This window comes from Balaenoptera borealis (assembly GCF_965194805.1).
Source record: "Balaenoptera borealis genome assembly, chromosome: 17".
Taxonomy (NCBI): domain Eukaryota; kingdom Metazoa; phylum Chordata; class Mammalia; order Artiodactyla; family Balaenopteridae; genus Balaenoptera; species Balaenoptera borealis.
The window spans coordinates 83,669,085-83,694,581 of NC_138876.1; the positions used below are offsets into that span (position 1 = coordinate 83,669,085).

General features: G+C 39.4%; 1 protein-coding gene and 1 pseudogene across 5 annotated transcripts in view; both read right to left on the reverse strand.

The window, feature by feature from the left end:
- SPIDR (scaffold protein involved in DNA repair) overlaps positions 1–25,497 on the reverse strand; it is a 358,224-nt gene that overhangs the window by 292,401 nt on the left and 40,326 nt on the right. For all 4 annotated transcript variants that reach the window (XM_082364143.1, XM_082364146.1, XM_082364144.1 and 1 more), the window contains exons 2-5: positions 23,777–23,932; positions 23,059–23,125; positions 16,608–16,787; positions 14,171–14,328 (exon numbers count right to left, since the gene is read on the reverse strand). In XM_082364143.1, the coding sequence (XP_082220269.1) occupies positions 14,171–14,328; positions 16,608–16,787; positions 23,059–23,125; positions 23,777–23,932 (561 nt within the window). The remainder of the gene's footprint in view (positions 1–14,170; positions 14,329–16,607; positions 16,788–23,058; positions 23,126–23,776; positions 23,933–25,497) is intronic.
- Positions 23,941–24,469, reverse strand: LOC309615034 (small ribosomal subunit protein eS26 pseudogene; annotated as a pseudogene). Its single transcript has one exon. The product of its transcript is annotated as a small ribosomal subunit protein eS26 pseudogene (transcript).

Here is a 25,497-nt window from a genome sequence, read left to right on the forward strand (position 1 = left end):
CCTGAGGCGCACTGTGTGTTCTCCCGGAGAAGTTGTCCCTGGATCACGGGACCCTGGCAGTGGTGGGCTGCACAGGCTCCCAGGAGGGGAGGTGTGGATGTAACCTGTGCTCGCACACAGGCTTCTTGGTGGCCGCAGCAGCAGCATTAGCGTTTCGTGCCCGTCTCTGGTGTCTGTGCTGATAGTCACGGCTCGCGCTCATTTAGGTGGCGCTCTGAATCCCCTCTCCTCGCGCACCCCAAAACAATGGTCTCTTGCCTCTTCGGCAGGTCCAGACTCTTTCCCGGACTCCCTCCCGGCTAGCTATGGCGCACTAGCCCCCTTCAGGCTGTATTCACACATCCAACCCCAGTCCTCTCCCTAGGATCTGACCTCCAAGGCCCGAGCCTCAGCTCCCAGCCCCCACCCATCCCGGCGGGTGAGCAGACAAGCCTCTCGGGCTGGTGAGTGCGGTCGCCACCGATCCTGTGTGCGGGAATCTCTCCGCTTTGCCCTCTGCACCCTTGTTGCTGCGTTCCCCCCCCGTGGCTCCGAAGCTTCCCCCCACCCAACCCCCGTCTCCACCAGTGAAGGGGCTTCCTATTCTGTGGAAACTTTTCCTCCTTCACAGCTCCCTCCCCAAAGTGCAGGCTCTGTCCCTATTCTTTTGTCCCTGTTTTATCTTTTTTCTTTTGCCCTACCCAGCTATGTGGGGATTTTCTTGCCTTTTGGGAAGTTTGAGGTCTTCTGCCACCGTTCAGTAGGTGTTCTGTAGGAGTTGTTCCACATGTAGATGTATTTCTGATGTATTTGTGGGGAGGAAGGTGATCTCCACGTCTCACTCCTCCATCTTGAAGGTCTCTACCTTCATTCTTGAATGATATTTTCACTGATTATAGAATTTTGGGTTGACTTTTGTTTTTCCAGCACGTTAAACGTGTTCTGTAGCCTGCTGGCCTGCACTGTTTCTGATAAGTAGTCAGAGACCATTTGTTATCACTGTACCATTTCTCAGGGTGCTTTCAAGATATTTCCTCTATCATTTTCAACATCTTGACTATGAAGTGACTAGATGTGATTTTCTTGTATTTATCTTGTCTGAAATTCACTAAGCTTCTTGAATATGTAAATATATGCCTTTCCCCAATTTGGGGAAATTATCAGCCATCATTTTTCCAAAAATTTTTGCTCCAATTTTTCCTCTCTGCCACTTCAAAGACTCCATTAAACATGTGTTGTTGGACGTTTTTACATTGTCCTACCAGTCATTGAGACTAGCTTCATTTTCTAAAATCTCCTTTTTCACTTTTTCAGATTGAATAATTTCCACTGATCTATCAAGATCACTGACTTTTATTTTTTCCCAATCTTCTGTAATCCCATCTAATGGAATTTTTATTTCAGGTATTGTACATTTAATTATAGAATTTTCATTTGGTTCTTTTTTTCCAATTCCTATTTTTCTGCTGAGTTTTTTGGTCTGTGCATTCATCATGTGCATATTTTTCTTTATGGCCTGGAACAGAATTACAAGAGTTGCTAATTCTAATATATGAGTCATATCAGGGTCTGTCTCAATTAATTGCCTTTTCACTTAAGTATAGGTCACATGTTTCTGGGTTTACGTGTGTATGTGTCTGTGTTTGTCTAATGAATGTGGAGTGTATCCTGGTCGTTATTAGTGACTATTTTAAACTCTGGATTCTATTATGCTCTTCTGAAGAGTATTTACTTTTTTGCTAAAATGGCAGTTAACTTGGCTGTACTCACTCTGCACACTGCTTTCTCCTGTGTGGTGGAAAGCGACTGAAATCTGTGTAGTTCTTATATCCTGTAAGATTTATATGCATTTGTGGTTCTCGCTGGGAGGTTCTACTTCACACTCTCTAACTTTTAAGCTCCTGCAGCCACCCCAAACTCTGTGTTGTGATTTCTATCCAAGTTTAGCCACCCTCAACAACACTGATGGGGGCCTGCCCTTGGGTAAAAAGTGGTGAAAAATGAAAACCTCTCCTGGTTTGTGCCATTCTCATCTTCAAAGTGTCAACCCCTCCAGTTTCTGCAAGCTGTCTTCCCCTTCTACTGTGTCTTCAAATATTTTTATATTCTTTTTATATTTTTATAAACTCTATTTCAAAAATACATTTAATACACTTTGTATGTCCAGAATTTGTCACTGTTATTTGCAAGAAAAGTAATCTGACACATGCTGCTCTGTCATTACTGAAAGTGGAACTCCTAAGGATTTTTTTTTTAATTAGAAAACCAGAGGACTATAAAAGTCACACTATGATGACTCACTATTTTTTAATTTATACAGGTGTAATATTAATTCCTACAGCAGTCCTTTTTCTATTCTATTCCTTCTTATACCGGAAAACAGATGAATTTGGGCAATGAAAGGAAAATGAAGGGAAATGGGATGACAGGGTGACAGTGAAAGAGGAGGAAGATTTATAGTAAAAAAAAAAAAAAAAATGACGAAGTCCCTGTCCTGGTATGTCATAAGCTAAAGTTTAGCCAATTAAGAAAGGAGATGTGGAAAAATAAGGATGTTAAGTTCTGAAACAGATGCTACAAATGATATTGGCACATACTCACTTTCTTAAAGAGAATAAAAGCCAAAATATGCTATCATGTTATCAGATCATGAACAGATAGATCATAGATACATGCACACAAAATTGTAATATTAAATAACAACAAAAAAAGATACCTGCTCCTCAATACAACTCCTAAGAGTCCTCCTTTTTTTTACCACAAGAACACACCAGAGTATGAATTTGTTTCTTAAGTGTAATGTTTCTACAGTGAAATCTTTAAAATATAATCAAACAAAATCATGACTAAAAACTCCATATATTTCCCTTTATAAGCACTAAATTGTCATTTTTATACAAACATAATTATATTTTAGAGAGGGTTTCTAAAATGTGTGCTTTTGATCTTGATTAATTAAATTCTTTCAACTCTATACATGTTGTACACATTGGACAGTTCTCAGACATTAACAATTAGTACATATTTAGTCATATCACTTTATTCTAATTCATCATTAAAACTGATTAAAAGTGAAATTAAATGTATTACTTTCAAACTTTCATACAAATATAAACAAATAAAAAATAAAGAATTACAAATACGCTCATTAAATTTAGAAATATTTTTGAAGTTTGCCAGATCACTTTCTAAATATCCTCCCATGTAAGAATATAAAATTTTGCTTATTCTAATTTTGTTAAAACTTTTCCATATTCCATATTCTGTGAGATACTGAATCATCTGTTCTGCCCCTACTGTTAAGAGTGCAAAGAAAACATCTGTTTTATAACAATGAATCCATATTTCAAATTTGAAAATCAAATTTGCTTTCTCTTAAAACTACAGCTTTCATTCAGATCTTGTTTGAGCCACCCAGCTTCTATTGCGCATCTTCAACAAAAACCCAAACCTCACTCGGGTTATCTGATATTTATGAAGTCTGAAAGCCTGTATTTGCATAGGACTCACTACATAAAGTACAAGAGAATTACATAACAAAGCTCACCTAAATCCAATTTTCTTCACACTTCCTGAAAAATGTGCATTACATAGAAAAGCCACTGCTGCATCTCTGCTGCCCTCTATAGGAATGGTTCTTGGAAGACACATAAAATAAATTGAAAACCCAGACAGCAATACTGAACAATAGGAAGTGACACCAGTAATCAATCACATTTGTCAAATGTCCTAAAGGGTAACATTACAAACAGAAGTTACGGTCTTTGATTTTCATCATGTTTTTCTTCCAAGTTATGTAAGTATGCTATATTGCAAGAAAAACAACATAAGTAATTAAGAGAATTTGGGATCAGACTACATTAGTTGGAACCTCATTCTGCTATTTACTGGCTATGCCTCGATTCCCTCATCTGTAAAATGGGGCTAATAACAACATCTACACAACATGATCAGCACTTACCAAAGTGCCTGGCATATAGTAATAACTCAGGGTTATTGTACTGTTATTAATGTTATCATTGCTACTACTATAATTGACACGGTAACAATGTCAGGACCACAGCTCTGAAGCCAGAGTGCCTGAGTTAGAATCTAGGTTCAGTCACTTATAACCACAGGAAAATTACTTAATCTCTCCGTGCTTTAGAATCCTCATCTGGAAAACAGGAATGATAATAGCTCCCACCTCACAGAGTTACTGTGAGATTTAAATAAGCTAATGTATATAGCAAAGCACTTAGAGGAGAGCCCCACATCAGAAGCACTCACAATATTAGCTGCTGCTGTTGTTATGAGTTCAGTCGCCTTTACACAGGACTAGTATAACTCTATTCCAGAGAACTGGTGGAATCAAGCTTACAGGCATATGTTTCCTAGTTCAAAAACATCCCTCACTCTGCCCAGGGCAAGGGATTCAAGATAGACCTGAGTTACCATCAAGGCTTCCCACTCAGTTAAAATACAGTTCTTCTGTAGGGTAAGTATCCTCCCCCCCACCCCATATATTCCATTTCTACAAGCATGCAAGAGAGGCAAAAGTAATAGCCTCCTGAGTTATTTAAGGGAGGTTTTGTTTCTGAAGAGCTAAGTAATAGTTATAAAATTCCTAATTATGGTATGTCTTCCCCCTCCATGTTAGTCAATGTGCATGGCTCATTTTAACACTGTAGCTGACCCTGCCAATGCCCAACTCCTCCCCTATGTCTTCAGTGATGCTGGCCCTATTTCTAACTTCCAACATCCCCACTTCTTTGCATCAGGGCTTCATCTGGCTGCTGGAACCCATTTTTTTCACCTGTTCAGTAGTCTGTAAAAACTAGGAAAAACTCCTATCCCCCAACTCCACCATGGATGGAGCAGCCCTCAGCCAAGGAATGAAGGCATCTGTGCATAAATACCCCAGCTTCCCTGCCCCTCTGGTGGGATAATTCTGATGTTTCCAGAGGTTTCCAGCAGTACTAAGCTACCCACAATGGTAACTTGTTGATATTGATGCCTTAATTGGCTGCCATCCCTTCCCAGGCTCACTGGCCCACTTCACCACCAGATGTTCTCAGAGCATGCTGCTACGGAAATTCAAAGACAAACGTTAAGTAGAGGCAAGTCTACAAAAACTGCACATCACATTTTACTTCTTTCAACCTCCTTGAAATACTGAATGAACAGAAGAGAATGGCTTTAGGTATTAGTATAGGGAAGTATTAGGCAATAACTGCTGATGTGACTGCAAGATACTGGGTGGAGGGTATGCAGATATATGAGTTAAAGTCTCCTGAAAGGTAGATGCCAAGACAGCAACAGCTACAGAAGAGATTTACTGGGGGAAACACCTGTGAAGGATCAAGGGGAGAAAGCTGGAGTCGAGGAGAACTTTAAGACCACAGTGCAGGCCTGACAACTATGCAAGGAGGAGGAGAGGGAAAGAGGACAGGGTAGAAGAGTCTCTGACCGCAGCGCAGCTCCAGGAGATCTTAGCTTGGCTGACGCCGTCGTCAATTCAAAGTCATCCCTCGGGCGGCTCTGTGTGACTGCGCCACAACCCTGGCATGCTCAGTCAATGGCTGGGACCAGCCCATGGGAAGCATGGTCCCAGTACACACACAATACAGTACAAGCCCATTTCCATAGCTGCACTGCAGGGAAGGATGGTGCCAAGTGACATTACCTTAGGGCTTGAAAAATGGGTCTAGTGAAAACCTCCTTCTTCTCCAAGGTTGTCCCGTTATCAGTATGTACTACAGTTCTGCATGTTTGTAAACTTCATGTAACGTAGCATCAAACTACACAGAGCCTTCGTCAAGCTGGCTAACTTCCTCAGCATTAACCATGATGGTAGCTACAGCTCTCCACTATACACATGTACCACAATTTGCATATGTTCACAGAAAATTAGGTTACTGTCCTACGTTTCTTTCTCTTATAAACAATACTAAAATAAATGTCCTTGAACATATATTCTTGTACATATTTTCTTTGGGCATATGTGAAAATTTCTCTGAACAGTGGCTTTCAAACTTTTTGGTCAAGAACCACAGTAAAACGTACATTCATATTGTGATCCAACACATGTATACTAATAAATCTGAACCTAAAGTTTCACAAAAAATACTCTTACTGTCATACATTCTAATGTAGTCTGTTTTATTCCACTATATTTTTAAGTCATTGAATCAATTACAGCATCCACTGATGGGTCATAAGCCACATTTTGAAAAAAATCAAGGATATTTATCTAAGACAAAATTGTGGGGTGATAAAATATGAACATCTTCAGCTTTACTAGAATTTACCAAATTACAAAATGGCTGTACCAATTTACATTCCAACAGCAACTATTCCTATTGTTCCACACTCCTGACATTAGGCACTGTCAGACTTTTTTTTTTTTGGCAATCTGATGAAAATGCAGTATCTCATTTTTAATTTGCCCTTCTCATACAACTAGTGACACTGAGCATCTTTTCACATGCTCATTAGTCATTCAGGTTTCCCTTTCCTATCCTTCACCTGATTTTCAATTGGGCTATTTATCTTTTCTTTACTGTTCTGTAGAAGTTCTCACTATATTCTGGATAGAAGTGTAAACTGTCCTTTAAAATTTTTTTTAATGCAAGCAATATATGTACATGGTTCAAAATTCAAAATAGCATACAAGAAAAAAGTTTCCTCAATCCAGAGATCGTCCATATAAACATACATTCTTTCCATTTTTCTACACAAGTATTCTATATCCTGTTTTTGTCATTTAACAAAGTATTTTGAATATTATTTCATAAGCACATAGACCTACATCTTTCTTATACTTTACAAAATGTTTTATCAATTTTATTGAAGTATATAACTTAAGCACACTAAACTACACATATTTATTCAATTTGACCAGTTTTCACATATGTACACTCCTATGAAACTATTACCATAATCAAGATAAACATTTCCATCACCCCCAGAACTTTCCTCATGTCCCACTGTAATCCATCCGTCTCCTCCACCCTCATTCCCAATAAACCACTGACCTGCTTTCTCACTACAGAATCATCTACACCTTTTAGAATTTTATATAAAGACAATCATATAGTATATACTCCACCTCATTCATTTTAAGGGCCTGAGGCTGAACTGTAAAGGTAAAGTTACATGGACCTTGACTTTCAGGCAATGGGGTACCATTGAAAAGTCTTTCAATAAGTGAATGATAAGGTTATAATGTTTATTAAGATGAATCTAACAAAAAGATATAAGCTAAGAAATCAGTTATGAAGCAACTGAAACAGAACGGACAAAGGTGAAAGGGCGCAATTTAGGGCAGAAGTGGTGGGGATGCTGTGGTTTTGAGGCCAAATCCGCATGACCTGATAATGAACAGATTCAGGCAGTGAAAAAGAAAAGCGATGAACTAGGGCCAAAAACACATGAAGAGGATGAGCCTGGGTTAGAAGGAAGAGGGACAGGACTTCGGATTCTTAGACTTGCAGTAACTTTAGGACACCCACACAAAGATGTCATGAGGCAGCTGGAAACCCCCATGGAATTCAGGACAGCAAGGGCATTAGAAAAAGATTTAACAGTTAGAAGCTTGAAGAAAATAAGGAAAATAATTGAATCTTTGTTCCTGTATGAGGAAAGAAAGGAAGAAAAGGAGGCAGGAGTTAAGGTCATAGAGAACACTGCTATGATTAGGCAAACCACAATTCCCACATTATAGGAATGCCTCCCAATGCCTGCTTGGAGAAATCCATTTTTTGAGTCACTTTTCAATGACAACGTAGTATGTTATATTTTTAACATACATGACTATTAATAAAGACAAGTGTACTTAATGAGAAACTACAGAGAGAAGTCTTGAATTTTTAAATACAAAGTAAGCCAAGGTCTTCTCTTTTCTATGACCATATCTTTCAAAGTTCTGCCCATGTGCAAGCTTCTTCCAATATAAGAAAGCAATCTATGTAGATTCTGAGGCATTCAAACAACACCTGAATACTTTTGGTGCAAGGTTTCACAGCTGCCTTGTTTACTACATAACTTGGTCACAGTCACATAATTTTCTAACACAGTTTCCTGTCTGAAAATTGGGCATAACAGCACTGACTTCACAAGATTGTTTTAAGGCTCAAATGGAAAATGTACTGCTATATACTGCATGTTGAAACCTAATCCCCAATGTGATGGTATCTGGAAGTGAAGCCTTTAGGTGTAGCCCTCTTGAATGGGATTAATGCCCTTATTAAAAGGCCCCAGGGAGACCCCTCACCCACTCCATCATTTGAGGACACAGTGAGAAGACAGCTATGAACCAGGAAATGGATCCTCAACAGAAACCGTATCTGCTGGCTCCTAGACGGTGGAACTTCCCAGCCTCCAAAACTGTCAGAAATAAACTTCTGTTGCTTAAGCCACCCAGTCTATAGTATTTTTGCTACAGCAGCTCAAAGGGACTAATAGACTTACATAAAGCAATTAGTACAATGTAAGGCCCAGTGTATGTTCACTATACGTGCTTTGATTCTCTGTCTTCCTTGAGGGAAAAGCCAATGACTGCTGTGTTTTTGTTTTTTTTAATTATGAAATAAATATAGCAAAAAAGAAAATACACTTCTCCAATAACCCTACCACCCAGAGACACACTGTTTACTTTTTGGAGAACTATGGAGGCTTGCCACTCACTTCTTATAACTCAACTCTGTTATTCAAGAGCAACCCTGACAAGTCTGTGTCATAATGTAATTTGTAATTTTAACAAGGTATAAACTTGAATTGCAAGCACTACAAAACCTGTAGGCAAGAGTTTGCTGAGTTAGTAAACTCAGTCTACCACCCGGCATCTCTACCATGCAGCATTACAGTCCTTCAAACAGAAGTGGTTATTTACAGCAGCTTTCAAAGGATAAGTATATCCTTAAGTGACAGAATATTTCCCCTAAAACAAGCCAAGAAAAAAATTTACATAGCTTAATGTTTTCAAGTTTCATCCACATTGTACCATGTATCAGAATATCATTCCTTTTGAATGCTGAATAATAGCCTGCTGTACGTGAAACAGAGCAGGACCCTGCTGAGTACCCTGCCTCTTGTTCGTAGAAAAGCTTTAGCCTCCTAGGACTTCCCCAAGTTCCAAAGAACAAATTTAATTCGAGAAGTGAGATAATGGAGAAACAAAGCAAAACAGTCAAGCAAGATAAAATAATAGTAGTTTAGCCATTAAACAAAGTGAAGGGCCTTTAGTTCTTCCGCAACAGCTATAGATAACATGCTGAGCCATGTCCTTGAGCTGTTCTGCCGACACTGAAACCCCCACCAGCTGGAATAAGTGAGCTGCACGCTGACCACAAGCACACAGGCCCCAGACTGAACGGAAGCAGAAGGTTGATGATGGTGACTCCTGATTACTTCACCGCCAACCAATCAGAAAAATGTCCACAAGCTGATCAGGCACCCTGCAACCCTCTCGCTCACCCTGTCTTTAAAAACTTTTCCCTGAAAGCCTTTGGGGAGTCTGGGTCTTTTGAGCATGAGCCACCTGTTCTCCTTGCTCAGCCCCATGTTGGGGCGCCATGCAATAAACACTGTACTTTCCCTCACCACAAGCCAGTGTCAATAGATTGGCTTTACTACGCGCGGGCAAGTAGACCCAAGTTTGGTTCACTAACGTACATATACATATATGTAGATATATATACAAAAATACACATATACATACATACATGTTGAGAAATGGAATACTGACTGTGTATCAGTAAACAAAGGATGTCACAGTCATCAGTGATTGCAGCCACCAGCCTACGGTGAGGTGGTGAGCCCTGAGGGAACTCAGGATATGAAAACACAGGATACTGGCCCCAGACAGCTGAGGTATATATCAAAGGAACGATTTCAGTGTGCCCAGACTCTTTCATCTTCCCATACATAGAAAAGTGTTAAATTCCTTAACTTGAGATACTTAGTTTCCTTTAATTAAAAATAATCTTTTGACATTCTAACTACCTGCCTTTGGTTGCAAAACTCCTATATAACCAGGCTCCCCACCCCTCGCCTCCTCGGAGCAGTTCTCTCAGGGTTACTTGAGATGCTGCCTCCCGGGCTTGAGGTCCTAAAAATTCCCGCCGAATAAAACGTAACTCTCAACTTCTATGCTGTGAATATTTTTTTAGTAGACAATATACATACACACACATTTTGTTTATTCGTTCATCTGTTGATGGATATCTGGGTTGTTTCCACCATTTGGCCATTGTGAATAATGCTGCTATGAACATCAATGTACAAGTGTCTGAGTCCCTGCTTTCAATTGTTTTGGGTATATGTCCAGAAGCAAAATTACTAGGTCATATGGTAATTCTATTTTTAACTTTTGAGAAACCACCAAACTGTTTTCCACAGTGGCTGCGTCACTTTACATTCCCACCAGTAATGCACAAGGGTTCCAGTTTCTCCACATCCTCAACATTTTTTTTTCCCATTTATGGGTAACAGCCATACTAATGGGTATGTAGTAATATCTCATTATGGTTTTGATTTGCATGTCCCTAATGACTAATGATGATGAGCATCTTTTCATGTGCTGGACTGCCTGGGAAGATCGGGTTGATGGCCATGATGGAACAACAGTGAATGGATTTATCCTCCTGCCTGAAACAACCAAAAGGAAAAGAAAAGAAACGAGACGAAATACTTGAAACAATGGTTTTCAAGACATGGGGCATGAGGCAAGAAGAACACTAACGCCTGAAAGCTGGGAAACAACGAATTGAGCTCTATAATTGCCCCAGCTTACTTTCTTGAGAGAATTTCCAAACCACACCGTAGGGAGGGAGAACTGAGGTGGAACCTGGTGAGCTCCCTGAGTTGAAGAGACAGAGCTGAGAGTCCATGTAGACAAAAGCAGCTAGAGTTCACAGCACAGAGCACCAGAAAAGCCAGAGTTGCACAGAGAACCCCAATCATCCCCCTCAAGTACACAGCAGGGTATAGTGATCAGCATGTGCATATAAAGAAACTACACCAGACCAGCGAAAGAACCGTGTGGGAGTAGTGAAAAACAGTGCCCACTGCTCACACAGGGTCAGGAAACAGTAACTGCTAACCTGACTGGAAAAAACCCATAATTCAGAGAATTGCACAGACCTCAGGAAGGTCTTGCTTCAGTAGTGGAATATAAGACTGTGTACTTCCCCAGACCCACCTAATAAATCATAAAGCAACACCTAAAAGGATGAAACTGTTTCCAGGTAACTGCACCACAGAACAAAGCCAAAATTAAAATAATTTTTTTAAAAATCCAGCACCCAACAACATAGAATTCAAAATATTTGGTATCTACTCAAAAATTTCCGGGCATGTAAAGAAGCAGAAAAATACAACCCATAATGAAAAGAAATACCAATCAATAGAAACAGACACAGAAATTACACAGATGACAGATTTACAGAAAAAGCCGTTAAAACAACTATTATACTCTTTATGTTCAAAACACAGACAAATGTATGATCGTGTTAAGGAGAGACATGGACACGATAAAATGACATCAAACTTTTAGAGATGACAAATACACTGGATAGTATTAACAGCAGATTAGACACTACAGGAAGAAAAGATTATCAAACTTGACGATATAGCAATAGAAACCACTCAAAATGAAACAGAGAGGGGGAAAAATGAGCACAGCGTCGATAATACATGACACGACATCAAGGAGCCTAATTAATATACATATAATTGGAGTCACAGAAGGAAAGGAAAAGGGAGTCAGAAAAAAAAGTGTTGAATAAAGGCAAAAAACTCTCCAAATGTGATGAAACCTTTGAGCCCATGTGAACAGGAGAGTTAACTTAGCAGACCTGAGACAGGTATCCCTAGAAAGCCCTGCTTGCAATGTTGGTCCTTGCCTACCTCTGGGAACTTAGATTTCAGGATGATTCCCACCATTCCCTAAATGATAAGAGCATCTCCCTGTGCCTAAACTGTGCAAACAATATGGCTTATGTTGAATACCTGTTTTCCATCCTGAAATCTGAAATTCTGGCACATGTTAGGCAGAGAGCTCCCCTGATAAAAACCCTTGGCACTGAGTCACCAATGAGCACCCATGGCAGACAACACTGCACATATACTGTCAAAACTCACTGCTGGAGCAGTTAAGCATCCCCTGTATGACTCCACTGGAAAAAGACTCTTGGAAGAGTGCTGATTTTACTTTTGTTTCTTTTCACTGTAATAAATCATAGCTGTGAGTATGACTGTATGCTAAGTTCTGAGTGTCTTCCTAGCAAATCACTGAACCCAGAAGTGAGCTTGGGGATTCCAGACAAACCACAGATCCAAGAAGCCTGACAAACTCTAAGCAGAAAACCACACCTAGGCATATCACAATCAAACAGTTTAAAACAAGGAATAAGAAAAACTTAAAAGATCAAGAATGAGAAGAGCTTCAGGCTTCTTGATAGCAACTCTGGAACTAGAAGACAATGAAGCAATGCCTTCAAAATTCTAAAGAAAAATAATTTCCAACCTAAAATTCTATATAAACTTTCAATCACACATTAAAGTGTGATGAATGCATCTTCTGACATGACGAGGCTCAAAAAATTATCTTCCATAAATCCTTTCTTGGAAGCTACTGGAAGATGTGCTCAATCAAAATGAGAGTAACAACCAAGAAAGAAGAGTCCAGGATAAAGTTGCTCCATGCAGGAGCGAGGTGAAGGGAATTCCCCAAAAAGATGGTGAAGGGTGACTCAAGGGTGGCTACATTCACAAAGCACAGAGGACTCTCAGCTGAAATCAGAGCAGCTAGGAGGTTGTGGGAAACAGTTCTCCATAAAAGCAAAACGAATAGAATGCTGAATGGATAAAGAAGATGTGGTATATAATTACAATGGAATACTACTCAGCCATAAGGAAGAATGAAATAATGCCATTTGCAGCTACATGGATGGACATAGAAATTATCATGCTAAGTGAAGTAAGTCAGACAAAGACAAATACCGTATGATATCACTTATAGGCGGAATCCAAACTATGACACAAATGAACATATCTACAAAACAGAAACAGACTCACAAACATAGAGGACAGACCTGTGGTTGCCAAGGAAGAGGGGTCGGGGAGGGAAGGATTGGGAGTTTGGGATTAGCAGGTGCTAACTATTACATATAGGATGGATAAACAACAAGGTCCTACTGTAGAGCACAGGGAACTCTACTCAATATCTTGTGATAAACCATAATGGAAAAGAACATGAAAAAGAATACATATAACTGAATCACTTTGCTATACAGCAGAAATTAACACAACATTGTAAATCAACCACACTTCAATGAAATATTTTTTAAACTTTTTTTAAAGAACTAATAGAATGCCTGCTATGCCTGAAAATCTTAATGGGAGAACTGAACAATGGTGAAAAATTAGAGTTTTATTCATGATAAGTAAAATTAAGAGTTTTATTCATGATAAGTAAAACTAGGCAAACAAAAACCCAAATGATTAACTCCAACAAAAGCGAAAAGTTGGGAAGGAAAATCACAATTAACAGTTGTCTTGTTATGAATATTATTATTCAGAATTGCATAATGCTGAATCTAATGTAACCAGGCCATGAGACATCGGTCCTGGGGGAACAGAGGGATGGGAAAGTCCCATGTGTAGCAGAGGTGAGAGCGGGTGAGGAGAAAAGTACTCAGTATTTATCCATGTTTAAAAGCACATTACAGGGACTTCCCTGGTGGTCCAATGGTTAACAATCCGCCTTCCAATGCAGGGGACACGGGTTTGATCCCTGGTCAGGGAACTAGGATCCCATACGCCGCAGGGCAACTAAAGCCCGCGAGCTGCAACTAGTGAGCCCGCGCGCCACAACCACAGAGCCCATGCACTCTGGAGCCCACACGCCACAACTACAGAGCCCATGAACTCTGGAGACCGCACGCCACAACTAGAGAGAAGCCGGTGCGCCACAACAAAAGATCTCGCATGCCGCAAATAAGACCCAACGCAGCCAAAAATAAAATAAATATTAAAAAAAGCAGCACATTACAAGCATGTTATTTAGAGAAAAGGAGGTAAGAACAAAAGAATCCACAAAGAGTCAAAAGTGGTAGTCCCTGAGGAAGGAGTTGCAAACAAAACACCAAAGGCTGTGACTAACAAATGCCATAAACAGAATGGAAAGTTGGAAACAATTCGTTCTTACCTTAGGAAGTTCAGGTAGCGTCTCTGGCGGTGTCAAAGAACGACTGCTTGTACAAGAAGCACGGTCAGATATTTCCACCACACTCTCACGGTCTTCAAATTCATCACATGTATCTTCCCTGTCACTGTCAATCTCCCAGTCAATAACCTGGAGATCATCTAAAAAATACAATTTTAATTTTAAATATCTTTAATGTGTTTGAAATCTATTCTTCCTCAATAGTTTTAAAAGATCCATGTTGTTCAACAATTTTAAAATATATTAAAAGACAGCAGAAAGTATACTCCTACTCTTATCTATAAACATCCCATTTCTCCCAACTCTTACCCCTACCCCAATTCTCAGGTAACTACTTCTATTAGTTGTTTTTGTATTCTTCTAGAGTTTCTCCAGCATTATTGTTGATATGGAGAAAGTTTTAATGGTCTGGATAGAAGATCAAACCAGAAACAACATTCCCTTAAGCCAAAGCCTAATCCAGAGCAAGGTCCTAACTCTCCTCAGTTCTATGAAGGCTGATACAGGTGAGGAAGGCGCAGAAGAAAAGTTTAAAGCTAGCAGAGGTTGGTTCATGAGGCTTAGGGAAAGAAGTCATCTCCATGACATAAAAGTGCAAGGTCAAGCAGTGAGTGCTGATGTAGAAGCTGCACCAGGTCATCCAGATGATCTAGCAAAGATAATTCATGATGGTGGCTACACTAAATAACAGATTTTTAATGCAGATCAAACAGCCTTCTACTAGAAGAAGATGCCATCTAGGACTTTCATAGCTAAAGAGGAGAAATCAATGCCTGGCTTCAAAGCTACAAAGGACAGACTGACTGTCTGGTTACGGGCTAAAACAGCTGGTGACTTGAAGTTGAGCCAATGCACATCGACCATTCTGAAAATCCTAAGGCGCTTAAGAATTATGCTAAATCTACTCTGCCTGTGCTCTATAAACAAAAAAAAGTCTGGATGACAGCACATCTGTTTACAACATAGTTTACTGAATATTTTAAGCCCACTGTTGAGACCTACTCCTCAGAAAAAATGGTTCCTCTCAAAATATTAATATTCATTGACAATGCACCTGGTCACCCAAGAGCTCTGGTGAAGATGTTGTACAATGGAATGAATGTTGTTTTCATGCCTGCTAACACAACATCCACTCTGCAGCCCATGGATCAAGGAATAATTTCAACTTTCTAGTCTTATTATTTAAGAAGTTCATTTTGCAAGGCTATAGCTGCTATTGACAGGGATTCCTCTGATGGATCTGGGCAAAGTCACCTGCAAACCTTCTGAAAAGGATTCTCCATTCTAGATGCCATTAAGAATATCTGTGATTCATTCAATGGGAAGAGGTCAAAACATCCACAGTAACAGGAGTCTGGAAGAAGTGGATTCTGACCCTCATGGATGACTTTGAGGGGTTCAAGACTTCAGTGGAGGAAGGACTGCAGATGTGGTGAAAACAGCAAGAGAAGGAGAACCAGAAGTGGAGGCTGAAGATGGGACTGACGTGCTGCCATCTCAGGATAAAACTCTTAACAGGTGAGGAGCTGCTGCTTATGGATGCGCAAGGAAAGTGGTTTCTTGAGATGGAATCTCCTCCTGGTGAAGAGGCGGTGAAGACGGTTGGAATGGCAACAAAGGATTTAGAATATTACAAAGACTTAGTTGATAAAGCAGCAGCAAGGTTTGAGAGGACTGACCTCCATTCTCAAAGAAGTTCTCCTGTGGCTAAAATGCTATCAAGCAGCACTGCAAGCTCCAGAGAAACAGTTTATGAAAGAAAGAGTCGATCGATGCAGCAAACTTCATTGTTGCCTCATTTCAAGAAACTGCCACACCAACCCCAGCCTTCAGTGAGTAGCCATCAACACTGAAGCGAGACCCCTCCACCAGCAAAAATACACGACTTGCTGAATGAAGGCTCCCATGATGGTTAGCATTTTTTCTGCAATAAAGTATCTTTTAATTAGGGTATGTACATTTCTTTTTAGATACAATGCTGCTGCACACTTAATAGACTACAGTAGTACATAAACATAACTTGTATGTGCACCGGGAACCCAAACATTCATGTGACTTGTTTTGCTGCAACGTTCCCCTTACTGCGGTGGTCGGGAACCAAACCTGCAATATCTCTAACGTGTACCTGTACTTTAGAGAACTTGCTTGGTCATCAAAGAGACCCAAAGTGGAATCCAACCAGTTCTAACATGTTCAAGCCTAAGTTGTTAACTGTAAAAATAATACTGGTAATACTTACCTCTTAGAGTTATTGTGATAAACATTATGAGAAAATGTTTCTAAGAGGCTGGGAGGCTGGGACTCAGTAATATTTTTTAAAATGCTAAGTATCAATATTAGAAAAGGAGTGTAAGTTTCTTCCACTATTAAAACCCAATCTATAACAGAAACTAAATTTCTTACAAAATTATCAATTTACCTTCACTGGCCCCATCTTCTGGAGAGAAAATATTTCTGCTATAAAACCTGCCTATTCTAGAACCATGTCCATTCTCCCTCTGTGATTTAAAAATTGTTTTATCTTCATCTGACAGATCACTTCCACTGGAACTCCATGTTATAGCTGTAAGCCCACTGGTACTCTTAGATGTGGTAGGTTCTGCAAAAGAAAAAGGAAAAATATAAAAATGGCCAAGTGATACGGTTATTGATCAAAATGAGGTTTTATACATGTTACTTTGCTAAAGTCACAAATATACAAAATTCTGATGCTAATGAAAGCAATGTCTTATTTCAAATCTTACCAACTGAAGGTCTATGTGCAACCTGGCTAAGATTCTTTGAATTAAAGCCAAATTACAAGAAGAAAAAGAAGTCAAACTGATTGAGAAAAGTTATAAAAGACAAGGAAGGAAGATGGTGGAAGAGTAAGACGCGGAGATCACCTTCCTCCCCACAGATACATCAGAAATACATCTACACGTGGAACTGCTCCTATAGAACACCCACTGAACGCTGGCAGAAGACCTCAGACCTCCCAAAAGGCAAGAAACACCCCACGTACCTGGGTGGGGCAAAAAAATAAAATAAAAGACAAGGAAAATGACTGGAGCACAAATGAAAACTCAAAAATAACCTTCAAATAATTACAAAACTGTAAAACTTCGCAGAATATTTCATCAAGCCATAAGGAAAAACAAAAACACAAAACAAACCACACCAATAATTACCTGTAATAGGAATGCTTCTGTGCGCTTCCTTTGCCATGCTAGGAGCCCTGGTAACAGCAGTTTGCTTAAAATACTTAACAGCAAACTTTTTTAATTAATTAAACTTATTTTGAGATAATAGTTGGTTCACATACAGCTGTCAGAAATAACAGAGAGGGCCCTTGCATGCTTCACCCAATCCCTCCAAGGGTAACATTCTGAAAAACCACAGTACAACACAGAATGTCGATACTGATACTGTCAAGATAGAGAACAACTCCATCACTGTGACGATATCTTACACTGCCTTTTAAAAGCCACCAACATAACTCCCCTCCCCACCTCAATTCCTAATCCCTAGCAACCACAAAGCAGTTTCACACTTCTATAATTTTGTCATCTCAAGAATAATATATAAATGGAATCACCTAATGTTACCTTTTAGGACTGGCTTTTTGTGCTCAGCATAACTCCCTGGACATTCACCAGGCTGTTGTGTGTATCAACAGTCACTTTCTTTTTATTACTGAGCAGTGTTCTGTGGTGTGGATGAACCACAGCTTGTTTAATCAGTTACCCTTGAAGGACATCTGGGTTGTTTCCAGTTTGGGGCTATGACAAATGAAGCCACTATGAACACTGTGTACAGCATTTTATGTGACTGTAACTTTCATTCTCCAGGATAAATGTCTAAGGGTGCAATTGTTGGGTTGTATGGTAATTGTGTGTTTCGTCTTGTAAGAAACTGCCAAACTGTTTTCCAGGGCGGCTGTGCCATTTTACAGTCCCACCAGCAATGTGTGACTGATCCAGTTTTTCCACATCATCAGCAGCACTTGGTGTGGTCACTACTTTTTATTTTAGCCATTCTGATAGACAGGAAACCTAGAAGGAATGGGGCGACTCTATCTCGATGGAACCAGAAGTCCAACAGAAAATTTTACTGATTTTGATCAGAAAAGGAATAGATATCTAATAAAAATCAAATTTTCTATTCCTATTGGGTAGATAGGTGAGTTATAATGCTAAAACCAAAAAAAAAAAAAAAAAAAGAACTCTCTTAGTCACATTTCAGTATAGTGTAAGGTTAAGAGATTAGATATTACAACTCATGTTTTACAGAAGAGGAAACAGGCTCAGAAGTTAAATGACTTCATTAAATACCTATTTATATAACACCTCTGATATAGTAAACCTTGAGGAAACCAAAAAAAAAAAAAAAAAGAAAGAAAGAAAGAAAACTCCTGCCCTCAAGGAATGCATGCTCTGAAAGGCAACACTAGTTGATCATGAAAAGAAAAATTAAATACTGTAGTAGAGATATGTCACAGTATAATGATGACGGCACAAAAAAAGTGGATGCTCCACTTTATGTTCATCAGGAAAGGAAGATTCACTGACAAAACAATGTCTGGAAAATCAACATTTACAAAGGCACAAAAACATGAAATAATAGTAAACACTTACTGAACACTTACTTTGTTCCATGAACATCTAGAATTACTAAAGTTGTCTATCCTTCAAAATAAAAAATTAAATATAAACTATTCACAATAACCTAAGAACCCATATTGATTTAAAGAGCTAATAAAACTAAGCTGTGTACTTACTTGCCAAAGACATTATCAATCTTTTTAATTATTATGCATCTGGACAAGTAAATCAAAAAGGAAAAAGTAGAATGCTACAGACTGAATAAGTTTGTGTTCCCCTAAAACTCACATACTGAAGCCAAATCCCAGTTTTATGGTATTAAGAGGTGTGGCCTTTAGGGGGTAATTAGGTCATGAGGGTGGAGCCCTCATGAATGGAATTAGTGCCCTACAAAAGAAGCCCCAGAGAGATCCCCAGGCTCTCCTACCCTACTAGGATGCAGCAGGGAGGTGCTATGAACCAGGAAGCAAGTCCTTGCCAGACACTAAATCAATGTCCTGACTTTCCGCCTCCAGAACTGTGAGAAATAAATTTCTTTTGTTTATAAGCCACCCAGTCTACAGTATTTTTCTTATATACAATAGCAGCTTGAATGGACTAAGACAGGAAGTAAAGTTATCACTATTTTCAGATTATATAATGCATTCATAAACCTATAAATTATAGGCAACTAACTGTATAATTTATATAGTTAACCTCTACCAGGAATTTATTACTCAGTAATTCATTTTATTTGCTGAAAAGGGGTTGCCCTTGAAATCAAGGCTCATTCCAGTGAAATTCCAGGAACAACATCAGCCAGACTATGAGAATAGTTACCATGTATTTATAAACATTTCTGGGTGACCAATGTGTGCTAGGCACTGTGCTAGAACTTGGTGTTATAGGTTGAATTGTGTCCCCCCAAAACTCATTCATATGTTAAAATTCTAACCCCCAGCATCTAAGAATGTGACCTTATTTGGAGATAGGGTTTAAAGTGATATTATTAGTGTGGGCCCTAATCCAATATGACACCTGCCCTTGCAAAAAGGAGAAATTTGAACACAGAACCATACGTGCAGAGAGCGAAAACACAGTAAAGAGACACTTGGAGAAGACAGCCACCTACAAGTCAAGGAGAGAAGCCTGGAGCACATCCTAGAAGGAACCAACCCTGCCAATACCTTCACTTTAGACTTCTAGCTTCCAGAACTGCAAGATAAGAAGTTTTTGTTGTTCAAAACACCCAGTTTGTAGCATTTTATTATGGCAGCCCTAGCCCTATACTAGCCCTAGCCACCTAGGATATAAAGATGAGCAATAGAGGAGGGTCTGCCCTGAAAAAATCTATGGTCCAACAGGGAGAAAAGCACATCAAGAAATAATAATTTAAAAATTTACTAATGTGGGACTTCCCTGGTGGTCCAGTGGTAAAGAATCTGCCTTCCAATGCAGGGGGCGCAGGTTTGATCCCTGGCTGGGGAACTAAGATCCCACATGCCATGGGGCAACTAAGCTCACGTGCCACAACCACTGAGCTCGCGCGCCTCAATGAGAGAGCCTGCGTGCCTCAAACTACAGACCCCACGGGCTCTAGCCTACATGCCACACTGCAGAGAAGCCCACGTGCCACAACGAAGAGCCCGCGTGCCACAACTAAGACCTGATGCAGCCAAAAAAAAAGATATAATAATAAAAAAATGAAGAATTTTTAAAAAAATGGGCAGAAGACCTGACTAGACATTTTCTAAAATAATAATAAAATAAATAAATACATAAATAAAAATTTACTAATGCCTCTCAAGGAGATTTCTGACTCCGTAACGAATAAAGATTTTGAGAACATATTTTGCAGGTTATTTCAAGAAAAAAAAATAAACACTATCTTCTTTTTATTACATAGTTTCATTTTGTTTGGTAAACACATTTTTTAAAAATTCTGCCTTTTAAAGAAAATCACTAACTACAAAGGTTCCAACCTCTTTTCATTTCAAGTTTTTATCTTCTTCCACGTCCCTCAAACCTTCTGGCGAGATCCTTTGCCAACATTCATTTGCTCACTTCTCTCACCCCTTCCCTTCTCCTCCATTTCCTCCCCCTTCCTTCTCTGGTTCTCAGTGCCTTACAGGTAAGGAAATAGAGATGTGGAAACAAGGAAATGGAGTCTCCCCCTTTTTTGCACACTTTGCAAAAGTATGTTACCCCACTTCTGTTTCCCAGCTCTCATAAAAATATTACTTCCACATCCTAGAAGTTTTGTTAATAGCCTGTCTTAAACTAATACGTTAGAAGTTACTATTTTTAAAATGAACCAGTTCTAGGAAATGCCTTGAGTCCCCTTTTCTATCGATTTCTATTTGTAAGCTTCTGTGAAATTATTAACAATACTTTATGTTCTTAACAAGTTGCTTATGCTGTAAATAAATTAATTATACATGGATACAAGCTCTTTCAGCCCATCAGAATCTACTGATCATTCCACAGAATAGAAAGCACAGCAGAGCAGGTTTTAGGTTGAATATATTGGCATGGGAAATCGTCTCAAAAGATCCTTTTGAAATTAAATACAAGGTAGCAGCTTATTTAATATTTCTTTCTCTCCCCAAGTTAAATTTGACTACACCAATTTTAAGTCTCCAAAAAAAGATATAAGCCACATCTGTAAAAGAAAATGATAGTTAGTTGACCCTTGAACAACACAGGTTTGAACTGCGCAGATCCACTTATACACAGATTTTTTTTGGTAAATATGTACTACGGTACGGCACGACCCGCAGTAGGTTGAATTCGCTGATGCAGAACTGCGGATAAGGAGAGCTGACCGTAAAGTTAGTTACAGGCGGATTTTTGACTGTGTGGAGGGTCAGCGCCCCAGCCCCCCTGTCAGTCATTCAAGGATCAACTATACTATTCTCTCCATACATTATATTATGACAGTTTAGAAATCAGAATTAAATTGATCTTTGAAAATCACAACATTCAGCACTAATAATATTAAAAATTAAATTCCGTAGCACCATCAGAAGACTATGATATTTTATAATACAGCGTTTAATGAATCAAAAATATTAGGGGAATTTTCTTTTTCAATTGCATAAAAAGAACCCCCTTAAATGTTAGTGAAGTAATAATATAGCTTAAAGTGTTTAGTCTCTTATTCACAGAAAGCTTCCCGATTCTGCAGGACTCTGAGAGCAGGCTCTCAACATAGCTCTCTTTGCCATCAAACATAACAGCAATTGCTGCCATTAAGCACCTACTAAGTGTAAACCTTTGAACTAGGCGTTTTTATTATTATTTTTTTACACTCACAATAACGCAATGAGACACACAATTCTTAGGCCTATTTTCCATACGCAGAAACTGAGACTCGGCATGCTTAGCTTGCTATCTCAAGACCCCACAGTCAAGATACAGTCAGGCCACTTCAGGGTCAGATGAGATCCCCGAGGTCTCAAGCCCTCACCCTTCCTGCCCAGAGGGTAACTGAGTGTAGCAGCAGAACCAGTGGCCTCCCTGATATCCACTCCCTCTTCTTCCTTACTAACAAAATCCCAATTTTATTTGAGCAGCAACATACATGTTTAAAAATCCTTAATTTCACTGATGTCTCTTTAGTGGAGGTGACCCTATGTAACAGGGTCTGGCCAAAGGTAGAGGTCCTAGGGAGAATACTCCTTCTCAGAGGAAAAGTTCATTTGGAGAAAATCCTCCAAGCCTACACTTCTCCTGAGAATTGAGCCTGGAGAATTCAGCTTCTACCTCACGACTGCAAAAACAAACCCTACACTAAGGCAGCAGAACTCAAAATGAGTCTGGCCCCCTGGCCTTCTTGTGGCAGGGGATAAATTCAACCCATCTCTTCAAACACTCCAATACAACTTCCTACTATTTGTAACTGAAAGCCTTCCCTAACTAATTTGCCAAGTAAGAATTTCATTGACTAAGTAGTATAGTCCTTATATCATAGATCATAACTTTATTTCCCAAATCAGATTCTTTTTAAAACCCTGGAGCTGTGAACCTGAGCTTACCTACTGGGCTCTGTTGATAACACTGAACCCAGGAAAGAGACAAAAAATTTTAATAATTACCTACATGACACAGAAAAAATGGGGTAGATGGTGACAAAGATGAGAGAGATTTTTTCAAAAAAATACCTTTTTACATTATTTGGGTGTTTTTTTAACCATGAATATATAGTCTAGCCAAACTATGTAAACAGCTTTTTAAAAGAAAGCAAATAAATCAAAGGAGGATATATTAAATTATACCTTTTCTGCCAAGAAATCAACAAAATATTACCTGTCTTGGGTCCAGAGGATAATTCATGGTGTTTTTCTGTAGTAGTCTTCTTTTCAGCTGTTAATGACTGCAGACAGATAATGATAACAATAATAATAATTAATGATGATGTAGTAGTTTATGTGACAAGGGCTAAAAACCAACAATATTACATAAAATACTCAAGAACTTACACTACACCCCTTTAACATATTCCTCTGTTTTCCTTTATTTACCAACAAGTATTCCCAAAGCAAATACTTATAATGCATTTTTGTATTTTTCCAGAATCTAAACAGAGAGCTATCTAACCTTTAGGTGTCTAAACTTTAGCGGTGAGTACTCCTTCTTACGGTGAGTACTTCAAAGTTACCACAGAAACCAAAATTAACCAGAATATCTCGCTGCCATTAGATTCTAAATATATAAGCATTTCATAAATATACGTCTTTTAAAGAGCAGGATGCTCAACAGTTTCATCTTCTGAGAACAGTTTCAGTGTGTATCCTTCACTTACAAAGAAGTACAAAGGTTCTGCACGACAGAAAGACGTGAATACTGCTTTGCAACAATTTTTAAGGAATTCAAGGATGAGGAGAAAAAAGTAACACACCAATTACAGCGTTCTGAAAGAAAATAAGGAAGGGAATTCCAAAGAAATATAATTACAGTGGCCTGAACTCTCAGGAATCTAGGCTTTGTCCTTCAGCATTCAGGGAAAAAAATATGATGACTTTACCAGCGTCTCAGGAGTCTCCTGAAATCCTTCTCCACACCTGAGCCATGCTTCAGAGAGGGAAGCTTCTGCCCCCACAGTCCTGAGCCCTGCTCGTCTGCACTGCAGTGGACTCTCTCCTGGAAAGGATGGGTATTCTACGCCCCAATTTCTTTTTCTCTGTAGAAATGGTTTTCAAAGAAAAAAAACAGTGAAATCAACTTCATTAAATATACATTAACAATTAACACCGTGGAAGCCCAGAAATGGCATCGGTGAGAGCATAGTTTTTATTTTATTTTAAGTATAGTTTCCATTTTATTGTCTTTTCAAAGAACAGTATTTCTTCAGTCTTTAAGGACTTAGCTCCTTACATGGGCTTTGGTGGAGGTTGTGGGGCAGCACCCCCAGATCTAACACAAGGTGATGGTGTTTAGTCCTTCCAGACTTTCTGAGAACGATTCCTGACTACCTTGCAGTGAATGGCACAACTCATGCAGTTATGCACTTTCACATACAGTCTGGGAATCACACACGCGTCGAAAACACTGGCTTCAGAAATGTCCCTGAAAGCTTCGGCCTCTACTGTGTTCCAAATGACCAATTTCTTAACAGCCTTGTCCTTGGGCACACGTCGCGAACAGCTGTGCAGCGAACAGGCTGCACACGTCTGTGGCCCTTTTAGGCATGACCACTGTTCCTTCTTTTCTTGGTCATCCTGGAATTGAGAAGGCGAGAGAGGACTGGCAGAGTTTTTAAACGTCTCTGAACCGCCACAGAAAGAAAGAGTCACGAGATAGCAAAACCAAAAGCACGTGGACAATGCAACTAGACAACAAACTCCATAATACAAGCGTGTGAGGACAAACAATGAACGCTCCAAAGTTCTGCATGGTATCATATCTGAGAGGAAAGAAGCTGAGAGAAGCAAGGGAGCAAAGGAGGACTGAGCACAGACATCTGGTGTTCACCAGGAAGGGGAGCAGGCAGCCTGAGAACGCACCAGAAAGAGAGAGGGCAAGGGCTCCACCCTAGAAGACCCAAAGGAGCCAAGGAGTTTATACCCACCAACAGTGACAACACTGACTTCTTTCCTCAAGCTACTGTGTTTTTTTTTTATTTTCTTATTTTTTTATTTATTTTTATTTATTTTTGGCTGTGTTGGGTCTTTGTTTCTGTGCGAGGGTTTTCTCTAGTTGTGGCAAGCGGGGGCCACTCTTCATCGCGGTGCGCGGGCCTCTCACTATCGCGGCCTCTCTTGTTGCGGAGCACAGGCTCCAGTCGCGCAGGCTCAGTAGTTGTGGCTCACGGGCCTAGTTGCTCTGTGGCATGTGGGATCCTCCGAGACCAGGGCTCGAACCCGTGTCCCCTGCATTGGCAGGCAGATTCTCAACCACTGCGCCACCAGGGAAGCCCAAGCTATTGTGTTTTGTTTTGTTTTTTTAAATGTCTACGACAGACAAATACTCACTTTATAAGTTTTTAAATTTGCATTTTAAGGAAAATTTTAGATTTGCATTGGGAATCAAATTAAGGTCAACTACTATGAGCTGATCACCTAATCAGAAATAAAATCCCTCATCCAATGCCACTGTAGTTTAAAAAAATAAATTAAGATTAAAATATAACATTAAAACTTTCTTAACTAGGAAGAAGGGAACAAATTCATAAAAATAAGTTCAGCCATAACATAGATGGTATTTTAATACTTAACAGGTCTAAGCATGTTCCTTCTCATGCAGAAA